Here is a 26,184-nt window from a genome sequence, read left to right as displayed (position 1 = left end):
TTCGTCCGATGACGTAACGGGCCATACCACGGTGCCCCGCGGTTTAGCGTCATCGAATCTGCACATTAATACTGACGAATTTCTTAGTTTTTTTATAATGTATTTCCTTTTAATTTATGTAATTCAAGGCTCATCTGTAAAATAGACATTGGTCTCAGTATGACTCCCTGATAAAATAAAGTTTAAATGAAATATGACTCTGGCTTGCACAACCAATCTTGAGAGAATGGCGGTCGTCGTTTGATACTTCACCGTTGCTATGGAAACACAAAGCTTTACCTGAAAAAAGCTGACAGGGAGTTTATGACAAGTTATTACAACTGGCTAATACGTTAACAGAAACTGTTAACTAAACAAGTAAATAGTGTATATAGAAGTAGTAATCACTTAAAACTATCGCCGATGCATCCTGAACCCCTCGAATCCGGTGAGGTGGAAGAAGAAAGTGGTGAGGAGTCCAGTATGACCCTGCAAGCTGGAGATGTTGACATCGCGTTCAGCAATATTTCTGCAACTTCCAGTAAACTAGGTTAGACAGTTCACTATAATTTAGCATAATAGTCAGCACATGGCAACATGTTAAATAATCGCATGAGTCTAGCCATGTCTAAAGTTATCCTCCTATCTCACTTGTGTGTCCTCACATACAGAAGTCGACAAACTCATACAAGCCCAACAACAAGAGGAAAAGGACTCGGGTCCAAGGTAATCTTAAAAGCTAGGAATTGGCTGTCAGTAGTCTTCTAACATTATTGTTCATTCTGTCTAGCATTTTAACTAGTGACGCTTTATGTTCATCAGAATGACAAAGACATTTCTGAAGGACCACTGCAAGCAAAATAAACTCTACATGACACCTCGATTGAATGACACACTGTATTTGCACTTCAAAGGTGTGTCTGAAATTGTTGTTGTTTATGGACGGGTTAGATATATTGTTGCATGAATAATTTATAGAAATTAAAATCATAAGCTTTGTGTGGTCTATATAGAATTGTAGGTGGAATACAACTGCACTGTTAGAGTTCTTTTAGTATTCTTATGTTATTTATTTTATGTTTTCCCCTCTTAGGCTTCTCCACCATAGAGAATCTGGAGGAGTACACAGGGCTGAAGTGTCTCTGGCTGGAGTGCAACGGACTGCAGCGCATCCAGAACCTGCAGGCCCAAACGGACCTACGCTGCTTCTTCCTCCACCAGAACCTCATACACAATCTGGAGAACTTAGAACCACTCAGCAAGCTCTGCACCCTCAATGTCTGCAACAACTACATACGCACCATCGAAAACATTGGTGAGTCTGTCCTCACTCTACGTACCGCACCTATCTCTGTGTGTGTGTGTGTGTGAGAGACTCCATCTATTTGTTTTGTGAGTATTTTCCCAGCCTGCCTGCCTGATCTGGGCACCTTGCAGATAGCCCATAATAAGCTGCAGACAGTGGGAGATGTGGAGCATCTGAGTCAGTGCCTCTCCCTCAGTGTACTGGACATGTCCCACGACCTGCTGGATGACCCAGACATCCTCACTGTGCTGGAGAGAATGCCTGAACTGGTGAGAAGACATGCTCACAACAGGCTCACACAGATTAACAGTACTGTATGCAATAGAGATCATATCATCTTTATTCATTAGTATGCCCATGCTGTTACGAATCCCTTTTGGCCCGACAGTCTAGGGGGGATGGTAATGAGACCCGTAACATAACTCATGCAAATTATTATTGTGACAAAGTAAAAGTGTGCACGAAATAACCACGACAACAGAAATCTACCGTCAAACTCTAGGTTTATTTATAAACACACGGTAATGGGGGGAGCAGGAAAAGGGGCTGAGCTGGACCCAAGGAAAGAAACAATAAGCATCCAAAACACCCCTAAGCTAGACTAGCCTACTTTAACAACAGCTAACTAACTAACCAAAAATACAGTGGGTGGTCCGCCTAGTTCTAACTAGTGTATTTAACAAAGTTCACCTACGGGTAGTGTATGCCCATGGGCGACTTGTCTTGGTTTCCCCCTTTTCCCACCAGCAACAAACAAAAACACCATAACCAAAACAATACTCACAGGTGATGACAAAGTGCTATGGAGGTGCTTTAAACAAAAGAGAGGTTAAAACACAAAGCGAGAGTGAAACACAGAGACCTACAGACATGGCATTTACAGAGAGATTGAGCGAGAGATTGCTCCAGAGCAAACAAATGATGGGGTTTTTAAACCATGGGGAAGGAACTGTCATAGGGTAGGAAATAGGAGGAGGTGTGTCTTCTGATTGATGATTGATTGTTGACTGATTGGGGAGTGATGATTTTCACCTGTGAGGGGAGAAGGAGAGAAAAGAAACACACACACAGGATACACACACACAGGATAACTGTATCCGTAACACATGCGCATGACACACTGACTATAAAATGCAAATACTCTTGCTTCATGCTGATAATATACCCAAGTGTGTGTGTGTGTGAATACACCCTTGTTGTTCCCTCCTCCTCAGCACGTGCTGAACCTGATGGGAAATGAAGTGATAAAGAAAATCCCATACTACAGGAAGACTATGATCATACATCTCAAACAGCTCACATACTAGGATGACCGACCTGTGTTCCCAAAGGACAGGTGCATTACCAATTTGTCTCTGTTTGCCCGTACATGTCATACTTATGCTTGAGTCATTGTGTGGTCTGTGATGTTGGTCCTTGGATGCTGTATGATTGTCATGTGGTTGCGGTATGAAGGGCGTGTGCGGAGGCGTGGGGGACAGCGGGTCCAGAGGGGGAGCGCAGGGAGAGGGAATCATGGCAAACACAAGAGAGAAGGAAGATCCAGGACAGTCTGGACACCATGGCAACCATCAGAGACCAAGCCATGGAGAATCTGCGACTCAGAGAGCTGCAAGAGAGAGGTACGCACACACGCACTCATATCCACACACACACACACACACACACACACACTTGGAACCTCCTTACACACACATGATGTAGAGAAGTTTGATAAGGGTGTGTTGACCTTTTCTAGGGGAGTATGAGACCACTACAACTCCAGAACTTGAGAGCCCCAGTAAAAAGAACCAGAGGCAGAATCAGAGCCCAGGCTGGGAGGAGAGGATCCAGGCTTTGTGGAGGACAGTCTGGAGGCCCATGAAGAGTTCCTACAGACACAGAGAGAACAGACAGAAAAGGAAGAGCTAGGGAATGAACAGCCACTGAAGAAGCAGCTAGACAGAGAACAACCAGAAAGAGAGGATCCGGAGGGAGATCGGCTAGAGAGAGAGCACCAAGAGGGAGATCAGCTAGAGCGACAGCACCAAGAGGGAGATCAGCTAGAGAGAGAGCACCAAGAGGGAGATCAGCTAGAGAGAGAGGACCAAGAGGGAGATCAGCTAGAGAGAGAGCACCAAGAGGGAGATCAGCTAGAGAGAAAGCACCAAGAGGGAGATCAGCTAGAGCGAGAGCACCAAGAGGGAGATCAGCTAGAGAGAGAGCACCAAGAGGGAGATCAGCTAGAGAGAGAGCACCAGGAGGGAGATCAGCTAGAGAGAGAGCACCAAGCGGGAGATCAGCCAGATGGAGAGCACCAAGAGGGTGATCAGCCAGATGGAGAACAAGCAACAGAAGAAATATTAAAGGAAAAACTGTTAGAGTTAAACCAGTCAAGGAGAGAACAACTACAAAGAAGGCAGCCAAAAAGAGAGAAGTTAGAGAGAGAGCAGTCAGTATGTGGCCAGCCACAGTCTCAGACAGCTGGGAGAATTGTAGAGCATGGTCCTGGACCAATGGTGACTGAGCTAGAGGAGACAGAGGACCTGGAGACCATCCACCTGGGGCAACGCCCACCACTTCGTATTGACGTGAGTCAGACTGACCACCACAGTCAAGCATTACCAGTCACTATAATAGAGTGATTATCACACTGTAATAATGTTTTGTTATCTAGTCCCTCTCCATCAGCATCTTATCCAAAAGCACAGACTGCCTCAGACTCTTTATCATTTAGCTCTTGACTCTAACCTTCATTTAGAACACTAAAGCCTTGTCCCCTGACTAATGGTCACCTGACTCTACAGGATCTCCCTGACCTGGAGGATGTGGATGTTGAAGATCCAGACAGCACCTGCATCTTCTCCTCTCAGGTACATTACATACCATACACTAGGCTGTAACTTTTATTACCCAAAATAAAGAATAGAATACCTTTAGCATTTATTGTACAATAGTCAGCAGGCATATTCCAAATTCACACAATTAGTCTCTAAATTACTCACATGCTAATATTTCATTAGGTCAACACAGCATTTAAATCAGCAGAGAGTGTATTTAATTTGGGTCAGCTGTGTTATGTCTGAACCTGTGTTTCCAGCGAGTATTCCGGCCAATGATAGAGGTCGTTTCAGGAGACAACAACGATGTAGATCCAATCATACATCAGAGTGGGACAGTGTGGACCACATCTACGTCAGGTCCATGCTCATCTTCACTGTTCAGGGTCTGTGACAAAATGTCAAACAAATCGCCCACCAATCACCTAGTAGCATTGGACCCAGAGGCGGGGGATGCCCCAGAGCTGGTGATATCAGAACCTCAGGGAGAACCCAGACAGAGGCAGAGCCCTGAAGCCAGCAAACCAGGTTGTCTCATTGAGGAGCTGGACTAACCCTGCAGAAGGCTTTGATAGCATTAACAACACTAGGTTTAGGTGTTCAATCTGGGAAATAAAAGAAAGCCGCACACTCTTGGAGCTCAGATGCAAAAATGTAATACCAACGTTTCGACAGCCAAGCTGTCTTCACCCTGATGAAGACAGCTTGGCTGTCGAAACGTTGGTATTAAATTTTTGCATCTGAGCTCCAAGAGTGTGCGGCTTTCTTTTATTTTCAAGTTTCTACTCCGCTAGCCAGCACCTCGTCTTAATAGGTGTGCGTTTCTTTTTCTTCTAGATCGTTCAATCTGGGAAAGCCTTGTTTTGCTGAAGACGGGTACAATGTAAGCACAGAGAGCTGCTGTGGAGCTATTTCACAGCCATGGGTTTACACCCAACACATTTTCCGCTCAAAACAATGTTTTTTTTTTTGTTCGTTTTCCGTAGCTGTTCTATTACTGGTTATACTTTATATTCTGTATTCTCAGGCTCAGTTTTCTGAATTAAGTGTTCATGAACTGCATTCAAATCCATTCCAAGATAATCCCAGGCAGATTATAGCCAGGGCTCATAAAATAAAACGTTATAGTACAGTATGGGGAATTTGTCTCAGTGCTTGTTACACAAATACTTTAAATATACCACTAGGTGGCACTTAAGTACCAAATATACACTACACACACGGGCTCATAATTTTTTTACCTTTATTTAAATAGGCAAGTCAGTTAACAAATTCTTATTTTCAATGACAGCCTCGGAACTGTGGGTAGAACGACAGATGTGTACCATGTCAGGTTGGGGGTTTGAACTTGCAACCTTCCGGTTACTAGTCCAACACTCTAACTACTAGGCTACCCTGCCGCCCCAATTACAGAAAATAAAACATAAAAAACAAGTTTAGAAAATAGAGTAATGATGATGATGATCATGCATAAATGTGAACCTAAAGAGCAGTTATTTTGTCAAAGTCTTTGCGTGTTTTAGCAGTAGTATTATTACAGACCAGCTAATGCAAAAACACATGGAATCCCTTCTGTATCATTTAATCTACCTGGGACTGAGGGTGAGATTTCAGGGCTCTCTGAAAGAAAACATGGCCCGGTGCCCAGGTCAAATACTGGTCACAGGGAGACTAGAGAATAGATTTGAGTAGATTGGGTCTTTAAATAAAGGTACCAAAAAGAGGATTAACAAAAAATATATCCACCTGTCTCCTCATCTCTCTTGTCATAGCCACACGCATGCACAAATGGCATTGTCTACTGTTCTCTAAATCTTTGTTTCTGTTCATGACCATGTTCACATCATAATTCACCATCTCTTCATGTTTCCTCCTCCCTCTCCCCCTCCTCCCTCCCCTACTCTGACACATGGCTGGGATGTACAGTGTGTCCTGGGCTGTCAGGGTGCATCGAGGGATGCTGGGCAGGAACAAAGACAGATTAGATTGATCTGCTCATGACCTTCTGTTATGAAAGGATTTAAGAGCAACAATTACAAACACACACACATAAGATACACACACACAGTGCATGTTACATACTACACCATACATATCCTTGTAAATATATTTTATTACAAATTAATGCATGAATTATCAAATCTAACTGTCTGGATTAATCAGCTGTGTGTCTGTTTGATTTCACATCTTACAATTGAATGAAACAATGCATGCATCCCTTAAAGCAACTGCTCTGAGAAATCTGACATGAAACTATGAAAACAAACATGTATCTAAGGGAAGTGCAGCTTCTGATATCATTTTTACATTATGATGAATCGTTACATAATAAGTCCACAGGCACACTGTTTGTGGTGGCTATTCCATGCCCAGTGCCCACACAGGCAATGCAAGAATCAATGATTGGGGAATATAGGGATTTAGTCAAGTGGTGGCTGAGTAAAATACATTTTACAGGTATAGCTCATATAAAAACACGAAAGTGTATACAGGTGTAAGGGTTCTGTAGGTCTGATATCTAATTTTACATGAATACTATTGGTCAACAACTCAGATTCTGAATCCAAACAACTCAAGATGTTATAAAAGGTCTTAGATTCGTTCTTTCTATTTTTTGTTCCTGTCTTTCTTTCTTACATGAGCTATGTGCCATGAATGAAGTCCATAATGCTTGAGTGTTTTCTTGCGTGTTCGTGTGTACATGTACATACATGCCTGTGTGTGTATGCGTGTTGGAGGAGGTATGCATTTTGGCGTGAGGATGTGTGCTTGCGTGTGTTTTGGAGTGAGGAGTTAACCCAGGTGTGTGTTGGTTAATTTGATGCTCAGTCCAGTAAAACACAAGGCTCACAGAGAACCTATAGCAGTCTGAGGGAGGCCAGGGCTACATCCTGAGCAGGAGCAGTAGAGAGATGCATGCTGAGAGCAGAAGTGTGGTGTAGGCGGGTCCAAGGTGATGCGTGTACCCTTTTAGAGTTTCTTGATTGGTCTGGTCTGATGTTGGTGGGCTCAGGGAGGGTGGCACGGGCACTGTATTGGGTGCCAGTATGGTGCGGCTGGCACACATGTCATAGAGGTTTCCAGAAAACTGTGTCTTCCTAGACTCTTGCCTCAGAGACTCCCACACAGCCGCTGCGTCTCCAGGACAACCGGCAAGTGCCGCATTCGCGCACACATGGAATGCATCCCATGATCTGTAAGGGGGCAAATATGACAACATGAGAGAGTGGTTTGTGAGGGAGTGTGTTTTTTTGAAAGTATGTGAAAGGAATACTCCAAGGAAGTCTGAAGGTTGTGAATGAGGGATGTGGGATGTGTGTGTGTTTACAAGTGTTGGAGCACATGTTGGGTTACAGTCTGATTCTGTAGGAGTGACTTGGTCTGAAAATGAACACTTATGTTTGTAAGGAGATGGGAGAATATGCAAGGAGAAAAAGAGAGCTGGAGTGATTCAGTAGGTGTCAAATTGGAGTGGGAGAGAGAGACTCACCTGCAGACTGTGTCAATGTCCTGTGTGCTCTGCTCTTTCTGTGTGTCACCCAGACTGTCCCCCAGAGTGAGGAGACACTGAGCAAAGCTCTTGTAGATGACGCCACAGGAGCTAGGGAGCGCAGCAGCCCAACACACAGGGGCCAGACCTGAGGGAGGGGAGGGAGTGAAGAGTATCAATGTTAATTACAGTAGATACATAAGCTCTTTTGTCCACTGCTATTAATAGATTACTTTTAATTTGTTTATTTACGTCTGGGGTTTTAGCATCGGAGTAAGGTAATTCATCAGCCTGTCCACCTCTGGAGATACCTGCTATGCCCCCGTGTGTGTGTGTGTGTGTGTGTGTGTAAACTACATGTACACACACATTGGTAAACAAACAAACAACCATATAATCACAAACACACACACACACACATTAGCCCTGAGGGAGGGTGGAGAAGGAACATGAAGATGAGCATCACCACAGGGGGAAGGTTGGGGTGAATGCAACAAACTCAACAAATGAATATCTTGCTCTGGTCTCCTAGCACAACATGCATTATGTCTCTCTCTCTCTCTCAACGTAACATTCTTATAGCCTTTAGTCAACGCTGTAGACTACAGGAGGTACCGCCCCTATCCTCATCACTCAGTGGGATAGTATTCTCCAGCTGTCCCACAACTCCCTGAGAGACGACAGTGGGAGGCATACACACACATAAACACACACACTGCGCTGTTCGGAACAAGATAGAACAGCATGTATTTCATTAGGATAAGTGCTTCGTAAAACCTCTCTCCTTCATATCCGAATGGAAACAGAAAGAAATACATTTTCACCCATACAGTTGCTCTCCTCTCCTGACCAACTTACCATCACCCCATACCAAACCATCACTCCCGCTCTGCTACTTATGCCATCAGTTTCAAATATTCTAACAAACAGTTGAACAGAAAAAATACAGGAAACTAGTAAGAGCAGAGTAAGGTAAAAGCTGCCTTTTGAAGCATCAAACTGCGCTCACCACACTAAAGTAACATCACTACAACACACACAGAGACACACAGACATACAATACATAAATAGATAAGGGGAAAGCATCCTTACAGAGGTAAAGAGCAACAGGCAGGAGGAAAGTCACGGTGCAGGCATGGGACCTCATACTCAACTGGCCCAACTGAGTCCAGTGGAGCCCCAGCACACAATTAATGGGCTCTGATCTGATGACGTTCACAGCAGTGTTATAATCCCGGACAGAATGTTGGTGTCTTCTCAGAGTGAGGTGTCCTGTCATTCATTTGTTGGATCATCAGAGCTCAAGAGTAGAGCAGAGCATACAGGCAGATCGTAGTGAGTGTTCACGGGATTAACAGAGCAAAGGGCCGACGTGCTGCATCCAGGGGATGTGTGTGTAGGGGAGGGGTGGAGGGCAAGCTGTGGAAAGCTTGGGGGCAACGGACCAGGGACGTCACATCATAGCACACTAGATTAGAGCATTCTCATTTCCAATCTCAGTATTAAGGGCATTTAGTGGAGGTAAAATAGCACATAGCACAAACTCACAATGCAGTGTGTCAATCGTTTGGTAGAGAGATAGAAGAGAAAGCGGAGCTCCTGAGAAATATGGGCTTTATATAAACTCAGCAAAAAAAGAAACGTTCTCTCACTGTCAACTGAGTTTATTTTCAGCAAACTTAACATGTGCAAATATTTGTATGAACATAACAAGATTCAACAACTGAGCCATAAACTGAACAAGTTTCACAGACGTGACTAACAGAAGTGGAATAATGTGTCCCTGTCCAGAATAAACAGATAGCCGTCCTGACAGAATATTTCCTTAGCAAGATCACCGAATCAACAGTCCAGTTAGAGAGGGTGACAATGGAATTAGAAGTCTAGTAGAAAGGCCTCTTTAGTGTCCTAAGTTTTCATAACTGTGACCTTAATTGACTACCGTCTGTAAGCTGTTAGTGTCTTAACGACCGTTCCACAGGTGCATGTTCATTAATTGTTTATGGTTCATTGAACAAGCATGGCAAACAGTGTTTAAACCCTTTACAATGAAGATCTGTGAAGTTATTTGAATTTTTAAAAATTATCTTTGAAAGACAGGGTCCTGAAAAAGGGACGTTTCTTTTTTTGTTGAGTTTAGTTTGCAGAACAGTTTCTTACAAAAGAGGGGAAATACTCCCTAACACAGACCCATAAATTCCAGATGTTTGGAGTTACTATTTCTCAATGAATGGAATTTATTCTGGGTTTATTGAGATTACTCAGTAAATCTGTCCTATCCACCCCCACACACATATACTGTATACAGTGTATTTTCACAGTTTCTGCCTGTGTGGGACTATGTCTTGTTTTCTAGGACGGTAAGGTTGGCTGTGCTGGGTTAAATAATCCGATTTTTGGGAAGAAGCGGGCAGATGGATGAGATCCCAGTGAGGATTAGAGAATCCAGCCCACCTGGGAGAGACGAGCTCGGAATCACAGGATCCTCTGGGACACTCAGCTCCCAGAGGACAGGGGGGCAGGGTTCAGGCAACATTAGTTACCCACACACAGATCATATATGGAGTTTCCCTCTGCCCACCATCTAATGACAGCCCTACCTGGTTGAGCCTTTGGATTATAGACAGTTACAGACAGTTTTAACAACCCACTTCCCACTGTATGCCCCCTGTTCCACCCTCCATGCCCCCCAGATGGCTGGCGCTGGGTGCATTAGTAGATAAGTCCTGTTTCACATCTGTAGACAGTCACACATGGGAGGAACGATATCTCAACAGTAATCTGCGGTTTAATACAACCATTAGCTTCTGAATAATCTGACTGCCTCTGGAGATACCTGCTATGCCCCTGAGTGTGTGTGTGTGTGTGTGTGTCCCATCAGAATGACAACTGGAAGCAGGGATTGAGATTAGGTCCTATACACAATATCCCTGACTATCTGATTGCAGAATAAGGGTCTCAGCATGGCAGGAAGCTGAGAGCCACGATCGTCACACTGCTGTTTAATATCCCACAGTTCAATGGATGGCATCTTCATATAGATTTGAGGGTCGGATTAGGTAGATTAAGAAGTAGGGACACTATGGTCAGATAAAGTGTATGTGCTTTATCTCTATGGTTGTTCAGAGAATAGAGAAGAACAATGGTTAACAATGAAAGGCAAAGACAGTAGAATATATAGCACCAGAGTGCACACAGGCTAACGAAATCAACATGGGCAAACAAGGTTAAACAGGCTTAACATAACCAAAGGAAGAAATGTGCCACAAAACCAAATGTAAATCCTTACAAATAGAGGCAAATCCACTTGGAACAATGCATGGCAATGTGGTCACTTACACAAGTCACGCGATGACTACTGAGAGCTTTGGCATGGGATTGTTTGATAGAGGATTTCATGAATTGTTTGTTTTGTAAAAAATATATAATTCACAGACATTCACGTCAAAACACAGTGTTATACTTTAATCTTGTAATACTCTTTAATGACATAGGGTTTCCTCTTGAAAGTACCATGATAGGAGAGGCAGCGGAGTCATGCACATTGTTTTAGGGAATTTGATTCATATTATATAAGGCACTAAGGAAGAGACAGTGAAATGATTAGACATGAGTGGCTACGCTACGCAGATACTGTGTGGTGAAAGCGCGAGAGAGAGAGAGAGTGGGGGAGAGCGAGAGAAAGAGGGGATAGGGAAAGGGAGAGAGAGTTGTGTAAATTTGATTGACAGGCCTAGATTAAGTCATTACATAACTCTACTGGGACCTGGGGTAGAGAATAAATCCAGATTAGGATTAGGAACCCCCCTCTCTCCATTCATCTCTCTCTCTCTCGCTCTCTCTCTGTCACACATATACTTCCTGTACCCATGTCAGCTGAAAAGGTACATTCTTTCGGTGGGAAACATATGACAAATGTACATATATATATACACAAACTGCATAGTGAGTCATCCAGTTTACACACATCGATGATCTTTAAACTCCAAAATAACTAGCAATGCAATGTACACAGAATATTCACACAGACACAATTTACACACTGTCTAACAAACATACACACATACAGGTTACCTACCCTGGGAAACCGCTCTGAGTTTTCATGTGAGGGGTTAGCCCTCTGACAAACCCTTTGCTAACCAGCAGTGGAGCCTCAGAGTGGTGTGGTCAGAAGATTGAGGGTGCATATCAATACTCTTACTGGGCCTCCTCGTCTCCTTTCCTTAATCTACACTGTTATAATTTGACATCCCTCGGTGTTTTTGACTGTCCAGTGCTTTTTAATCCATACAAATGAAGGAGGTTTCCATTAAACCTTTTTATGCTAGTAAAGTACATGTAGGATAAAACATTTCATGACGAGCCAGATGAAAACATTCCAAATGTTGACAAAACTCAATACGCTAGACGTAATGGGATCTTTTTGTGTCGGTAAAATGAATTATGCGAGATATGTCGATGGAAACGCTTTTATGCGCGAATATTGATACAATAACCATCATATCGAAGTAAATTTGGGAGTCACGCGATGACTTGTGTAGTCCTCCAACTACGATTTGGGAAACCATGCAGTTTATTAGACTACAGATTAAATCAATTATGATGAATTTCACAGGGTGGTGAAAGTGCAAGGTGATGAGCTTGCTGCTCCTTTCCAATAAATATCGAGGGTCTTGTTATGGTGACATGATCATCGATGTTTGGCTGCCATTTGACAAATAAAAATAATCTCGCTCTTTCGTCCATAATAATAATCTCACTATGTAGGCTATACGTGAGCTCTAGCTAACACCGCTAAAGCGCACGTTCCAAGAGTGTGCACACTCACTATATAACGCAACATAGTTTGTGATAAAACCATCATTTGAGTTGAAAATGCGGTGGAAACCTACTTAACTTCTCTTTTTTATTTTAATACCTCAAAGGGTATTTTTACGTGTATTACGTCATCACGCACCGCCTTTTATCAGCGACAAATTAATTTGATGGAAACATCTATCGTGGGAAAATGCGCGTTTTGTTTTTATGCGTATTTTAGAATATTCGCATGAAAATCTGCCCCCCTACATTGCCCCCTACATTGCAATGCTAATCACATCTCGCTCTTTGAAAAAAAGGTTTTTATTTAACCTTTATTTAACTATGATAAATGGATTTTAATGACTGTTTGCTAAAGACAAGTCACTCACTAATAGATAGAATCTACAACAAAATAAAATAAAATAATAATACAGTTTACTGATGCTAAGGACAGGGGTAAGAATGCATAAGGTCCCATATAACAGAGGAAGGTAAGATAGTGGACCATGATCCGCCAAGGGAGAAAGATAGAGAAAAGGTGATCTATAGGGATGCACACTTGACAGACAGAATGGGGAGGGAAAGTCCAGTGATATTGATGTCCAAGCTGTAGTGTAGTGCCATCTACAGTCTCTGTATAGTGCAGCAGGTCTGGTGAGAGGATTCAAACTTAATTTTGAAAATTAACTCCCCATACCAGATATTCTTTAATGTGAGCTAGTCATTTAATTTATTAGGATCCCCATTTAGTAGACGCCAATGGCGACAGCTAGTCTTACTGGGGTCCGACGCTTAACGAAAAATACATTACAGACAAAAGACTTTATAATTTACAGTTAAAAACATTAACATGTAGTGTGTGTATATCTATCAGTTACACATGAATGTCAGTACAAACACACAACAAGTAGGTCACATGGGGGATAGGCATTGTGCCATCAGGTGTTGCTTTATTTGTTTTTTGAAAACAGGTTTGATGTTCACTCACGCTATATAAGATGGAAGGGAGTTCCATGCACTCATGGCTCTGTATAATGCTGTACATTTACTTGAATTTGTTCTGGACCTGGGGACTGTGACCCCTAGTGGCATGTCTGGGGGGGGGGGGGGTACGTGTGTGTGCCAGTGCTGTGTGTAAGTTGACTATGAAAAATATTAGGAATGTCCAACACATTTCTTATAATCAAGATAAGATTAAGTCATGATTCTAGATCCCTTTGATGTTCACGGTAAGTGAATTTCTCTAAGAGAAAGTCTGTTTCAATTGAAAAGGGGAATAGAAATGATAGACATCAACTGCATGATTTGATCACTGCACCAAGAATTACACTCATGCATCAATTTAAACAGATAAAGAAACAACTCAGGATATATTATTTCAAAATTAAATTTACTTCAAATGGTTATGGTTTAAGTTTCAGAACAGTCATTGCTGTCAGGTCAAAGTTCAACAGTCAGAGGTTAACATAATATCCATACGAGAGTGGCAACTACAGATACTGTATCAAACTATTTGGGAGAAGGTTGAGACACACAGTCACAGTGAACCTTTAGGTGGTGTAAAAGCCTTGCAACCAGAGAGCCATGGATCAAGACAGGTCTCTTGTGGAAATAGGCACCTCATAAGCACACATACTTTTATGATACCCAACACATCTTCCCACAGCTAGAGTCACAAAGCAACCTTGTTTTGGAGGATGGCCTCTGAGCTGAAAAGCTGGTGTTTAATATACTGCAATGAGAATTCAACTGCAGACACTGACATACAAACAGCTCAACAACCAGAAAAATGGCCTAATAATTCCCCCAACCCCCTGTTCTGTCGAAAGTAGGCTACAGAGTTGCAGCCAGGCAATCCACAAGAATGTATTGGCCAATGTTTTTACACTCCCCTAAAAGGCTGCTTGCACTTAGCAAACACACGGGTGGACTAAATTGGGCAATGTTTTATAGGCAACTATGGGATTCTTACTATCAACTAGCTAGCCAAAAATAGCATGAGTAGACCAAAAATCTCTTCTATTGAAAATAAATTGTCATCGCTTTCGTAAAAAAAGAGGGTTTGCTCTGCTCTCCACGGACCCCCTTCATCTCACGTTAAAGTCTTAGGTCGCGACGGTCTTTAGCTATCCATCCTTTGGGTGGAAATGATGGTCACATTTTCTTTACCGCTGCTCCTGCCGAGAGCAAACGGTCCCGCTCTCGCACCTCCTCCTGTAGCTTGGCCTCGGTTACGCGCAGCTGGCGGATGGTTGCCTTCATCTCCTTCATCTTCACTTCCATGAGTGCAATGATGTCCCGCTGCTCGTTCAGCTTCCGAAGTAGTTCGGCCGAGGTGGTCCCGGTGGTCAGCGAGTACGCGTGGTCCAGCGGGTTGCTGACAACGCTGTAGTACTGCACAGTCTGCTGCTGGGCAGCGGCCGCGGCATCTGCAGGGGGATCGTCGCCCCCAGCCAGGTCAGTGGAGCTGGAGACGACTGCAGTAAAACAGGACCCGTCACCCTGCGCGGCTGGATTTACAGATCCGAGGTATTCGCCGTCTGGGCCGATCTGCACCACGATAGGGCCATCAGTAGTAGCTGTGTCGGTGACTGCATCGCTCTGAGCGGTCTCAGCGGCACCTGGGGCTGTCGAAACAACGTTTGTGATGACAATACTACCTGGACTGGGGGCTGTAACAGGAGCCGCCGCAGACGCTTTCCTGTTCCTGCCCCTTCGATTCTTGCGTTCATTCACTCCTCTCAGCGGGAAGAGCGTCGGTACTCGAACGGTATAGGTCTTTCTGCCACCGGGAAAGTGTACGCTACAGACGCGGTGTCCAGTAGTGGGTTGGAAGGTACTAAAACAGCCGCTCACCCCGGCCCGGGAGATGTTCTTGAGCCAAATTTCCCTTTGCGTGGTATCCTTTGGAAATGTGTAGAACCGCAGCTCTCTGTCCCGATGAGAGTTGTTGTAGCAGCCAGGGACACAGCAGGTGAATCCAGGCATATTTATTCCAATGAAAATCTGATAAACTTGTTATTCTATTGAAGTTTTATCTAATTTATTTTTGTTTCGTTCTTCCTCGCGTTATTATCAAGCCCATCGGCCTCGAAGCGGAACTACACGTCCCACAATGCTTACAACTTCCTGTTTTGTGTCCTAAGCAGGCAGCCCCAAAAAGATTACATTTTGTTTAGTGTTGCGCACAATTAATATAGTTTTAGACGTATTTGTGTATAATATCTCATAAGTGTATTATTTTGATAGATGTTTAACTATTGTATCCATTATTACTGTTTTCCAAGCAATCGTGTATCAGAACTAAGAACCTAAATAAACTACAAGTCCCATAATGAATCCCGAATAGCTTTTCTGCTTCCCCAAATTCTCATCTCGCGAGTTTTCACTTACATTTTAAACGCGGGAGCCATCCGCTAAAGGTAAACACTAACTAGCAAGTTTTTTTTTATTGTATATATAATTTTTCGTAGTATCATAAAATAGCACATCAAAACGTTGTTTTTACACATAGAGGCGACACGAATCTAACGTATCGTGAACACGACTCGGTAGAATTCCTTGATTGTGTCAGTCAGTATGATAAATTTAACTTTAGCTTAGTTTGGATAGCTAGCTAGCTAGGTTAACCTGTTACGTTAGCGTAGTTAACTTTAACGCTTTAGTCGCCCCACTTACTTACTTTCAGAAGTAGTAAGTTATGTGTTTATTTGCATTAATGTTAGCTAGCAAGTACTAAGCCGGTAGTGAGTTAGCTAACTAATTGAAACTGACAGCATGTCAATTATTTCCAGAATATCGATAAGACGTTGACTTCTTCTGTTTCGACAGACTGAACGTTATGCCATGAATTCTGTAGATGAGGACCTGTCTGCTCGAATTCTCCTGCAAAATGTAATTCAAACGGAGTCCTCCAGGTCCCCAATTACCCGCAGGTAAATCAACACTGTCGAAAAGTGTCACCCACAGTACCTACTACTATCGATCAACTAAACTTGCTTTGGCTAGCGGTTGTCTACTGTTAGGTTGACAGGCCTTCTCTTGTCAACTGTGATATCTCCAGATAAATGTTAACATTTTAATGGAATAAGCCATGTGTGTTATGTCCTCTCTAGTGCCTCCCAGGCTCAGTTCCAGTCCCCTGGGTCCAGAGTCAGATATAGTATCAGACTAAGGAGGAGTGATGTTGGGGCCCTTACCCCACAGGAGGCCCTCAAACAGAGCATCAAAAAGAAGCTTCGTGAGGTCAGGTTAAACTGGGTGTACACTGTGATTTTGGCCCCAATTTTAGCTGTCCCAGACAAGGTTTTGAGATCGGAGACAAAATCCCCATGTCCTTGCCTACTCTGGGTGAGCGGCCATCAGCTACGCTTGTTTAATGTGAGCGGGTCAGAGATGTAATCAGAGGGCTACCGATCCTGTCTTTGAGCAGTCCCAGACGTCCCAATATTTTTAAAGGTGTTTGATTTTATCTACACAAAATCTGCAATGCTGTTGTAGTGTGACATGTGTAATGACAAGATTTGAGAACGGTGATCAGCAATAGCCAGTGAGATGATGACTTTGTATCACATCACCCAGAATGTGTACTCTCGAGCAGGAGCGATGATTACTACTAGTATGTGTTTGTACTTGCTAAAGTGTCAAATCGTTACAGCTCTGACAAGCTCTTTACACACAATGTATTTTAATTAAAAATGTATTGTCTAGATATTTCAACTCTGTATGGCAAGAATGAATGTCTGACTGATAACGTTTGAGGCTGCTTTGAGACACAGCTCGTTCTAGCTATGAAATCACATCTTTGTCAAGACCGCATGGTATAGAGAATCCTCAAGCCCAAATGAAGAATGTTGTCGTGCGTGACCTCCCCTCGTTTGTTTGCGCAGCACTATGTTGGTAAGACAACTATAGGAAAGACGGTCATTTAATGTGAGAGGCTCAGGGATGTTAGGATTTTAAAGTTGTGTAGTGTCCGCCCGGCATTACTTTGAAGATCTGTCTTTCTGTCCGTTTGTCTGTGTTGGGCAACTGTTTTAAACAAAGCTTGTGTTGAGTTCATCAGCATTTTTGTATTTTCTCTTACAGAGCACTTCCAGGTCTTCCCTGCCAGAGCCACCCAGTAAGAGGTGGGCTGTATCAGAGGGAGTCGGGAAGATAAACACGCCTGCACCAGCCACAGCCTCACTTCTCTATGACGATGACATCACACCTAGATACCTACTCAGGGGGATCCTGCAGACAGGTGAGTGTTGTCATCATAGTGAGAGTGTGTGGGTCAGTGTTTTAATTATTGACTAGCGGTAAGATGTATGTTTTATTATATGCTCATCATGGGCACATTATGGCCCGTTGTTCAGTGGTCTTTGTTTTTGTTTCTTTTCTGTCTCCTCTCTGATTGGTCAGAGCCGGAGACATCCCTTCTGGTTCAGGACCGGCCAGTCAGGAAGGAGCCAGAGCTGCCCTCCACAAACTCCAGTCTTCACAGCAACCGCCCAAGGTATGCTGACAGACAAGGACGATATCCTCAGAGGTGCACTCAGGACACACAGCCCTCTGCATTATTGGTGTGGTGATGTGTTTGTGCGTTCACACCTTGTTTTTGTTTGTGCCTCCTAGTACAGGGCTGTCTGAGTTGGATCTCCCTGACATGACCACCACAGTAAACCTGTCAAATACGGTGAAGGGACTAAGCAGGAAGCGACCATGTCGGAGTCTCAACATAACAGCATTCAACAGGCAGCTTGAACATGAAGGTAAGGTCATGGTCGGCACTGTACAGTGTGTGCGCATGGTTAAGTTTGTGTGACATCTATAACTGGAGCATGTTCTGAACATGCTACAGGGTGTGATTAAACATACTGGTTATCTGCTCTATATGAGAAGAGATTTTCTCTTCCTCTCATTTTGACCCACTGAAAATCTCACTTTTCATGGGTTCAAGTTTAAATTAAATTGTATTTTTCGGCAAATACAATGGGTGTAGACTTTTCCATTAAATGTTTGCTTACGAGACCTTCCCAACGATGCAGAGTTAAAAAATAATAATACAAATAGTAACACAAGAGGAATAAAATACACAAGAATGGAGCTATATACAGGGAGTACCAGTACCAGATCAATGTGCAGGGGTATGAGGTATTTGAAGTAGATACTGTATGTACACGAAGGCAGGGTAAGTGACTTGGCATCATAATAGATAATAATAAGAGTAACATGATGTGTGTGGGCTTTATGTGAGAGTGTGTGTCTGTATATAGTATTGTGAGTGCATAAAGTCAGTGCAAGAAAGGATCAATGCAGATAATTAATGGTTACACGGACTAACTATTTAGTTGCCTTATGGATATTTAGAAGTATTATGACTTTGGGGTAGAAGCTGTCTCGGAGCCTGTTGGTTAGGAGTCTGATGATGGATGTATTCACTTCCTGATAGAATTTTATGTTTGTGGATTCCTTGTTTGCAGATGGAGAAGGTGGCAGTGCAACAGAAAAAGACCTCTCATCCCTGTCTTCTGCCTCTCCAAGGTAAAGAGCTGCAAATTGGAAAGCTTTTGCTCTCTCATTGAATTTCAGTATTGAATGTCAGAAATGTAAATGAGGCTGTTTTCTCATATTTTCTAGCTCTATCACCTTCTCTCTGAAAACACCCTTTGTGGACATTCGGACTGAGAAAAGGAGATTTCAAAGGAAGGTAGCAAATCGTAAAAAAATTTGCCTTGACGAGTTTGACGAGGCCCTACGGAATCGACAGGCGGCAATGGGTGGAGACCCTAGTAAGCCCTTTCCTCTGTATCCTATATAATTTCTTCCCCCTTATATCTCTGCTTGTCTTTTGTTCGGTGTATTATATTGTATGATATGCACTTAAATTATCGGGAACAATATGAGATTGAGACTCTTATGTAAGACTACATTTTGTGTGAAGAGTCAAACTTAAACCTAGTACTTCCACCTCTTTTTTTTTCTCTTCCCACGCCCACCTCCCTCTCCCTGTTTTTCAGAGCTGAGTGTTAGGGAGGATCAGCAGGGTCTCAGTGAGACTGTTCGTTCTGAGGGGTTCACCTTGGGACTGAGTGACCTCACCGCTCCTGACATCACCCATGACATCATCACCAGCAAAACAGAGCTCTACGCCCCGCCTGATGACACAGCAACAACCTTCACTATCGCCACCCAGGACAAAGACACCATCATAGGCACACAGATCCAGCGAGAAATGGGAGGAATGAAGGATGAGGAGGAGAAAGATATGGAGGTGGTAGGGGAACAAAAGGAGTACACGATGGAAATAGACAACAAAGGTGGAGAGGATTTGGCTGTTGATGCTGGGCAGAGAGAGGCCTTGGTGAGACAGGAGGAGTCCAAATCACAGACCGAAGAGGTAGCTGACTCCCGGACAGGAGAAGATGAGGAGCTGGCTAAATCTCAAACAGAAGGAGAGGTAGCCGAGTCTCCGACAGAAGGAGAGGTAGCCGAGTCTCCGACAGAAGGAGAAGTAGCCGAGTCTCCGACAGAAGGAGAGGTAGCCGAGTCTCCGACAGAAGGAGAGGTAGCCGAGTCTCCGACAGAAGGAGAGGTAGCCGAGTCTCCGACAGAAGGAGAGGTAGCCGAGTCTCCGTCAGAAGGAGAGGTAGCCGAGTCTCCGTCAGAAGGAGAGGTAGCCGAGTCTCCGTCAGAAGGAGAGGTAGCCGAGTCTCCGTCAGAAGGAGAGGTAGCCGAGTCTCCGTCAGAAGGAGAGGTAGCCGAGTCTCCGTCAGAAGGAGAGGTAGCCGAGTCTCCGTCAGAAGGAGAGGTAGCCGAGTCTCCGTCAGAAGGAGAGGTAGCCGAGTCTCCGTCAGAAGGAGAGGTAGCCGAGTCTCCGTCAGAAGGAGAGGTAGCCGAGTCTCCGTCAGAAGGAGAGGTAGCCGAGTCTCCGACAGAAGGAGAGGTAGCCGAGTCTCCGACAGAAGGAGAGGTAGCCGAGTCTCCGACAGAAGGAGAGGTAGCCGAGTCTCCGTCAGAAGGAGAGGTAGCCGAGTCTCCGTCAGAAGGAGAGGTAGCCGAGTCTCCGACAGAAGGAGAGGTAGCCGAGTCTCCGACAGAAGGAGAGGTAGCCGAGTCTCCGACAGAAGGAGAGGTAGCCGAGTCTCCGACAGGAGAGGAGGAGGAGATGACTGAATCTCAGACAGAAGATGTAGCAGATGAAGGGAGACAGGTAGTGGAAAAAGGCTTAACATCACAGAGTTTAGTACACAACGCGATGCACATCAGTCGGAGAGCTTATTGCTCAGAGGGTGGTGTCAAGGTTGCTGGAGTGATGGAAGGAGGGAGGGGCTACAAGAGCATGGGAGCAGAGCTCCATCCTACAGAGACTGGTGATTCAGGTTGGTAATGAGAGCATGATGTGATAATGAAATATGTGACATTGGCTGATGTGGACAGTATTCCACTTGGCTCAAATACTGCTTGTCAACAAGACTGTTCAGTCTTTTTTAAGTTTGAAAAATAATCTTAGTGGGTCTATTCTATTTTCTATTGTATTTAATTTAATATTTGTGAGACTGTTTTATTGATGTCTTTGTGTGTGTTTTGTAGGGTGCGCAGGCAGAAGGTCAGAGGGGGACACTGCTGGTGAGTGGCACAGCGGGCTGGAGGTGGGAGCTAGTGAGAGCGCCCACACCCGCACAGTAACCCTTGGCAGCGCCCCTCCCTCCCCGTTGCCCCAGGAAGATGAGCTGGAAGGTTTGAGTAGAACAGGCACCAGCCTTGGAAATGAGGAGATGGAGAACTCCATGCCTTCTTTAGAGATTACCTTTGTACCGGAGAACAATGCCCCTCATAGTAGCATTTCATCCCTGCACCCCATCACTGCCCAGAGCCCAGCTGACCATGAGGAGGACTGGGATGATGTGGAAGAGGGGGATGGTATCCAGAGTGAAGGTTAGATCCACAAAATCTGTATTCAGGTGTGTGTGCGCGTGCGTATATGTTGTGATGACTAACCCCTTCTTTCCTACAGAGCTGTCCATGAAGACACCTGCATTTGTCAGAGAGAAGAGGAATGCTCTGCCTATTGACCCCCTGGCCACACCTACTATTCTCAAAGACCTTCAACCAAGGCAAGTCACACACAAACACATGCAATCATTTTAGTAGTAGTATTGTGTGCTAGTTTGTGTGCAAGCTTGTGACCTAATCTGTTGTCTTTTGAGGCCTCAGTGTTTCGGCTGGTGCTGCAGCTGCGGTGAAGCCCAACGCGGTGAGGGGAAAGCGGACTGGATCGGCCAAGAAGGATCCTGGTCTCTCTAAGAGCTACATCATGAGCGTGTTCAAACACTTTGCCAAGACCAAGGTGTCTACAGATGTCTACCCTGTCCTAAAGGAGATGTAAGAATCTACGTCCATCTTAGGGAAAAGTGCTTGTTCATTAACCTGCACATTAAGTGATTTAGTGATGTACCGATCTGTTTAAAGACAGGAAAACATCAGAATACAACTGTTCTTTTATCGTTGATGTTAAATTATTTGTATTAGTGACGATAGAGGACTTACTTACTGAAAATGTATTGATGGATGAATGCATGTGTAACATTTACTTGCCAGAATGGAGCTCTACTTTGACCGACTAGCTGATGACTTGGAGATGTTTGCTGCTCACGCCAAGAGGAAGACCATTGAGGTAGAGGATGTAGAGCTGCTGATGCGGAGGTTTGTTTATAGCTGTGGTTCGTCAGGTGTTTAAGTGTACAGTATGTACTATAATCTCCTTGTCGTGTGTGCGTGCATTCGTCTTTCTCTAACTCTGTTTTTCTCTCCAGACAGGGGTTTGTGACTGACAGCATGCCAGTCAATGTGTTGATTGAGAAATATCTCCCAATGGAATCCCGGAAGCTCCTCATTCCTGTGGCAACAAGTGGTAACTACGTCATTCCCAAACCAAGGAGAAAATGACCAGCCTATAGTGAAAATGATGTTGTATATTTGATTGAATATCTATTAACAGCTGTTAATTTATTATTTGTAGACACTCATTCAAACACAGCCAGGACAAGACCATGTAACCTGGTGTAAATGTGTTTTTGATTGAATATGGCTTCGTCTTTTGTTTTGTTTGTTTATATTTGTCAAATATTACTGCAATAAAATGTATTTGATTTAATCAGTAGTCTGGTCTGGCATTTGTTAGGGCCTTTGGATGACAAAGGAGACCCTGAGGTTAGGAGTGCCTTTGCTTCCATCAGAGAATCCTGAAAGACAACCAATACAACAAGCACTATAGATTGTAGTTTTCACGATTGACCCAGCTAATCACAGTACAGTCAGAATAAAAAAGCAATCATTCAAACTTTGGGGTGTGATCATTAGGCAGATAATGTTTCAAACCGTTTTTCTCCAAACAAAAAATGCAAACGACCGTTTCTATTGGACAAATTCAGTTAGGCCCATTTTCGTTCGCCTTGATTGCTTCCGTTCGGTTCTTGGCTAACGATCAGCTTTCAAACAATATGCTTCGAACACACTGATTGTGAAATTGCGTTTTGGTACACCAGAAGTACATTCATTTCCAATGGATCGCTGCGTTTGCCTTGCAGCATTGCGTTGCAGAGGCAGTTGTAGTACGTTATGTGTGGTAAATCGAATGCATGCATCAAATTGTATGCGTAGACTTGACAGAAAGTAGTAGAATGTTGCATGTTTGTTGCACACATATCCAGTAAAAAAGAATGTGGGATTCCATAATAAGAAACAGTTTGATTGCATAATTTCTTTACATATTTTATTCGATGACATCTAAAAATGAATTGTGCGAGCCTATATTATAATTTCCCTCAAATGCAGGATACCAACTACCGGGAGTCCATCAGCCCAGTTAAACGCCTGGCGATTTGTCTCCGGTAAGCTACATTTGAGTACATTTTTAAAGCCTTTGATACCGTAATTGATTTATATTAGATATATTTTATGTGAAACCTAGCTAGCTAAAGGGCTCTAGTTAATAGCCCATATGTGACAGATTTACTTTCACAGAATGTTCATTAGGACTGTAACTTTTCCCAAAGTTTGTTTAAAATCATTTTTTAATGATGCAATGTTACCAAATTAAAATAAAGTTGGGGTGCCTTCTGCCCTGATGAAGGTGGGAGTCTTCTCCAGGACCCCTTGTTCAAGACAGTCATTCATTAAATTCTTATTGGAATTACTTACACTCTTAGAAAAAGGGTTCCAAAAGTGTCCTTCTGCTTTCCCCATAGGATAAGCCTTTTTGGTTCCAGGTAGAACCCTTTGGGGAAAATGTTATAGATGGAACCAAAAAGTTTCTTCAAAGGGTTCTCCTATGGGGACAACCCTTTTAGGTTCTAGATAGCACCTTTTTTTCCTAAGAGTAGAGTTGGTCTGGCCTACAGTTTGATACAGCCATAGACTGAATTGTACTGCTCCAAGGCATTTTTAATGATGGTTGATGACTATTACAATATAATTAGTAGAGCATAAACTAATGAGGTATGTATATGAGTAGGTAGAATATGTGGGTGGAATTTCAAGTTACACACAATATTGAGAATTATATTTCAGATTCTTGACGACAGGGGATTCCTACAGGACCATCGGATTCAGCTTCGGAGTTGGACGGTCCACGGTGGCAGGCATTGTCCCCTCTGTGGCACAAGCCATTTGGGACTGTCTGGTTGGTGAATACATGCCTGTCCCTAAGGAGGAAGACTGGAGGGCCATTGCTACCGAGTTCCTGGAGAGGTGGAATTTCCCCAACTGTCTTGGCTCCATTGCTGGGAAACATGTAGTCACCCAGCCTCCACCGACCTCGGGTTCGCAATTCTACAACAAGGGTACATATTCAGTTGTAGATGCCATCTACTGTTTCCGTGTCGTCAATGTTGGTGCTTAAGGCAAGGGAAGTGATGGTGGGACTCTGCCTTCGGCCAGGCATTTCAGGATGGCACCCTGGAGATTCCACCACCTGCATCACTCCCTGGGGCTGAAGACCTGGGACCCGGTCCCCACGTCTTCGTCAAGGCCTTCCCTTGAGACCCAACCTCATGAGGTCAGCAGCTTCATCTAGGACCTCCTGAGATTATTATGACCCTCCCGGGAGTGACCACTGAAGGCCTTGAACAGGATGTGGCCGCGGAGACAAATGAGGAGAGAAACGTGGAGACAAATGAGGAGAGAAACATGGCTGCATCCCTCTCGATGGCTTTGAGGAGCCTCTGCTGAAATGAGTTGAGTGGTTCTGGGGGCTGGTGTGACGTTGTTCCTCTTCATTTCTCCATGTTTCTCTCCTCATTTGGCTCCACGGCCACATCCTGTTCAAGGCCTTCAGTGGTCACTCCCGGGAGGGTCATAATAATATCAGGAGGTCCTAGATGAAGCTGCTGACTCAGACCTCTTCTCTTTCTCTGCCCTTCTCCCTCTACCTGTCCCCGAGTCCTCTCCACTTCCTCCCACAGTCTTCTTCTACAGACATGAACAGGATAAGCCAAACCATCACCTAGCATAGCTATCATGTAAATGTCACCTACTGTACAGACAGTTATCTGACCAAATTATCAGGGGAAGTATCTACCATCATTTCTATTAACCTGACATACACTCTTTAAAACATGGTTATTTGGGCAAGTTATTAGGGGTAGTAACTATCATAATAAAGCACTGCTTTGCTTTATAGTGGCCAGGTCGCAGTTGTAAATGAGAACTTGTTCTCAACTAGCTTACCTGGTGAAATAAATACAAAATTGAAAAAAATAAATGTTACCATTTCTTTCACACACACAACTCATTGGCTAGTTTAGCTAGACACATCTAATAAAAGCTCACTACCAAATTTACCTGGCAATCCTATCGTGGACACGCAGCATTTTTTTGTGTTTATGTCCCTGTAGCTTTCAGCAGTTGTGTCAAAAAGCCGGTTTTGAAGATACTGCGAAAATGATTCTCCCCATGTGTCCAACCACATTCGACCGTCTGGCAAAATATACCTGCCTCAGTATAGTTGCCTAGCTGCGCAAAATGTTATGCAGCACTGTGGCAATGACCGAGTCGGTATGTTCGAAGCGTAATCCGTTTGTAACCCCCCGGAAGCGCACGAACATAAATATTATTTCGGTGACGCTCCCAATCTATCAAGACCCACATCCCACGCCATTGGCCGTTCGATAGCCAATTGGCTCTCAGCAACGCTTCTACCACTGCGTCCGAGGAGAATCAGTCTGCATCCCTCGCCCAAAGCGTCAAAATAGCTAACTAGCTACCGTCGGGGTCCAACAGTGAGCTAAATAACATGCTATATGTAAATTGAGCAAACTCGCTAACGAATTAGATAGGATTACGAGTAGAACTTGTGTTTTTTTAGATCCAAAAACTACAGTTATGGTGGTGATGGAATGCCTCTCTCTCCTACCACTCTGTCTGTATAACGTTAGTTGCATTGTGTCCTTCTGCCATGTCCCTTAACACGGAACCCACACCGGCTGCGCGCGTGCACTATCGTGCATACATTTATTTTGTCCCTTACACCAAACGCGATCATGACATGCAAGTTAAAATATCAAAACAAACTCTTAACTAATGTTAGGGTTGCGTAAATTCGAATCTGGTATCAGGATAAATATAACAATGAGTCACCGTTTTTATACTATGTATTTTTTATTAGCTAAGTAATAAATGGCAAATGCAACTTTCTATATACGGGCTCACTGTAATACCACGCAGGGCAGAACAGAGAACTGACAAGTATGTAAACAGTATTCTTATACTGACATTGTCCCAACCCGTCTGTTGGCCTATCACAG

At 43.8% G+C, this 26,184-nt stretch overlaps 4 protein-coding genes across 6 annotated transcripts; 2 read left to right on the top strand and 2 right to left on the bottom strand.

Moving 5' to 3' along the window:
* The first annotated feature begins 51 nt into the window (after positions 1–51).
* LOC115112346 (dynein axonemal assembly factor 1-like) lies at positions 52–4,760 on the top strand. The gene is given in 11 exon segments (XM_065011962.1): positions 52–529; positions 651–705; positions 802–893; positions 1,073–1,294; positions 1,388–1,554; positions 2,500–2,621; positions 2,741–2,907; positions 3,024–3,116; positions 3,119–3,855; positions 4,072–4,137; positions 4,365–4,760. Coding segments are annotated over 11 exon segments (2,142 nt in total). The 5' UTR covers positions 52–402; the 3' UTR covers positions 4,659–4,760.
* Positions 4,761–6,199: 1,439 nt separating this feature from the next.
* LOC115112342 (neuritin-like protein) lies at positions 6,200–8,989 on the bottom strand. The gene is made up of 3 exons (XM_029639354.1): positions 8,687–8,989; positions 7,595–7,742; positions 6,200–7,298 (listed from the first exon to the last, which is right to left on the bottom strand). The coding sequence occupies exons 1-3, from the start codon at positions 8,871–8,873 to the stop codon at positions 6,989–6,991; spliced, it is 645 nt and encodes a 214-aa protein (XP_029495214.1). The 5' UTR covers positions 8,874–8,989; the 3' UTR covers positions 6,200–6,988.
* A 4,317-nt stretch (positions 8,990–13,306) lies between these two features.
* LOC115112335 (THAP domain-containing protein 11-like) lies at positions 13,307–15,510 on the bottom strand. Its single transcript, XM_029639341.2, has one exon. It carries the CDS (start codon positions 15,380–15,382, stop codon positions 14,549–14,551), a length of 834 nt encoding a protein of 277 aa, XP_029495201.1. The 5' UTR covers positions 15,383–15,510; the 3' UTR covers positions 13,307–14,548.
* On the top strand, positions 15,263–22,535 carry cenpt (centromere protein T). 3 transcript variants are annotated; one of them, XM_029639336.2, is made up of 15 exons: positions 15,714–15,816; positions 16,226–16,329; positions 16,510–16,639; positions 17,483–17,639; positions 17,801–17,894; positions 18,014–18,150; positions 18,862–18,922; positions 19,019–19,170; positions 19,399–20,297; positions 20,379–20,760; positions 20,972–21,316; positions 21,396–21,495; positions 21,596–21,763; positions 21,980–22,084; positions 22,195–22,535. In XM_029639336.2, exons 2-15 carry the CDS (start codon positions 16,241–16,243, stop codon positions 22,325–22,327), a joined length of 2,952 nt encoding a protein of 983 aa, XP_029495196.2. In that variant the 5' UTR covers positions 15,714–15,816; positions 16,226–16,240; the 3' UTR covers positions 22,328–22,535. The 3 variants fall into 3 exon arrangements, with proteins under 3 accessions (XP_064868033.1, XP_029495196.2, XP_064868032.1); XM_065011961.1 differs by lacking the exon at positions 15,714–15,816 and adding an exon at positions 15,263–15,368 and having other exon boundaries at positions 19,399–20,760; XM_065011960.1 differs by having other exon boundaries at positions 19,399–20,760.
* Positions 22,536–26,184: the final 3,649 nt, after the last annotated feature.

This window comes from Oncorhynchus nerka, linkage group LG27 (assembly GCF_034236695.1).
Source record: "Oncorhynchus nerka isolate Pitt River linkage group LG27, Oner_Uvic_2.0, whole genome shotgun sequence".
In the NCBI taxonomy this organism is placed as follows: Eukaryota; Metazoa; Chordata; class Actinopteri; order Salmoniformes; family Salmonidae; genus Oncorhynchus; species Oncorhynchus nerka.
Note: the sequence above shows the minus strand (reverse complement) of the source record. Positions and strands in the feature narration are given on the sequence as shown.

What these genes read in the sequence shown, in the direction of transcription:
- cenpt (XM_065011961.1), top strand. Translation starts at nt 16,241, where the DNA reads ATGAATTCTGTAGATGAGGACCTGTCTGCTCGAATTCTCCTGCAAAAT. An exon ending in AGGTCCCCAATTACCCGCAG is followed by an intron (nt 16,330 to 16,509) that starts GTAAATCAACAC and finishes TGTCCTCTCTAG; the next exon opens with TGCCTCCCAGGCTCAGTTCC. An exon ending in TACAGAGACTGGTGATTCAG is followed by an intron (nt 20,761 to 20,971) that starts GTTGGTAATGAG and finishes TGTGTTTTGTAG; the next exon opens with GGTGCGCAGGCAGAAGGTCA.
- LOC115112342 (XM_029639354.1), bottom strand. Translation starts at nt 8,873, where the DNA reads ATGACAGGACACCTCACTCTGAGAAGACACCAACATTCTGTCCGGGAT. An exon ending in GCCTGTTGCTCTTTACCTCT is followed by an intron (nt 7,743 to 8,686) that starts GTAAGGATGCTT and finishes CCCCTCCCTCAG; the next exon opens with GTCTGGCCCCTGTGTGTTGG. An exon ending in GACATTGACACAGTCTGCAG is followed by an intron (nt 7,299 to 7,594) that starts GTGAGTCTCTCT and finishes GCCCCCTTACAG; the next exon opens with ATCATGGGATGCATTCCATG.
- LOC115112335 (XM_029639341.2), bottom strand. Translation starts at nt 15,382, where the DNA reads ATGCCTGGATTCACCTGCTGTGTCCCTGGCTGCTACAACAACTCTCAT.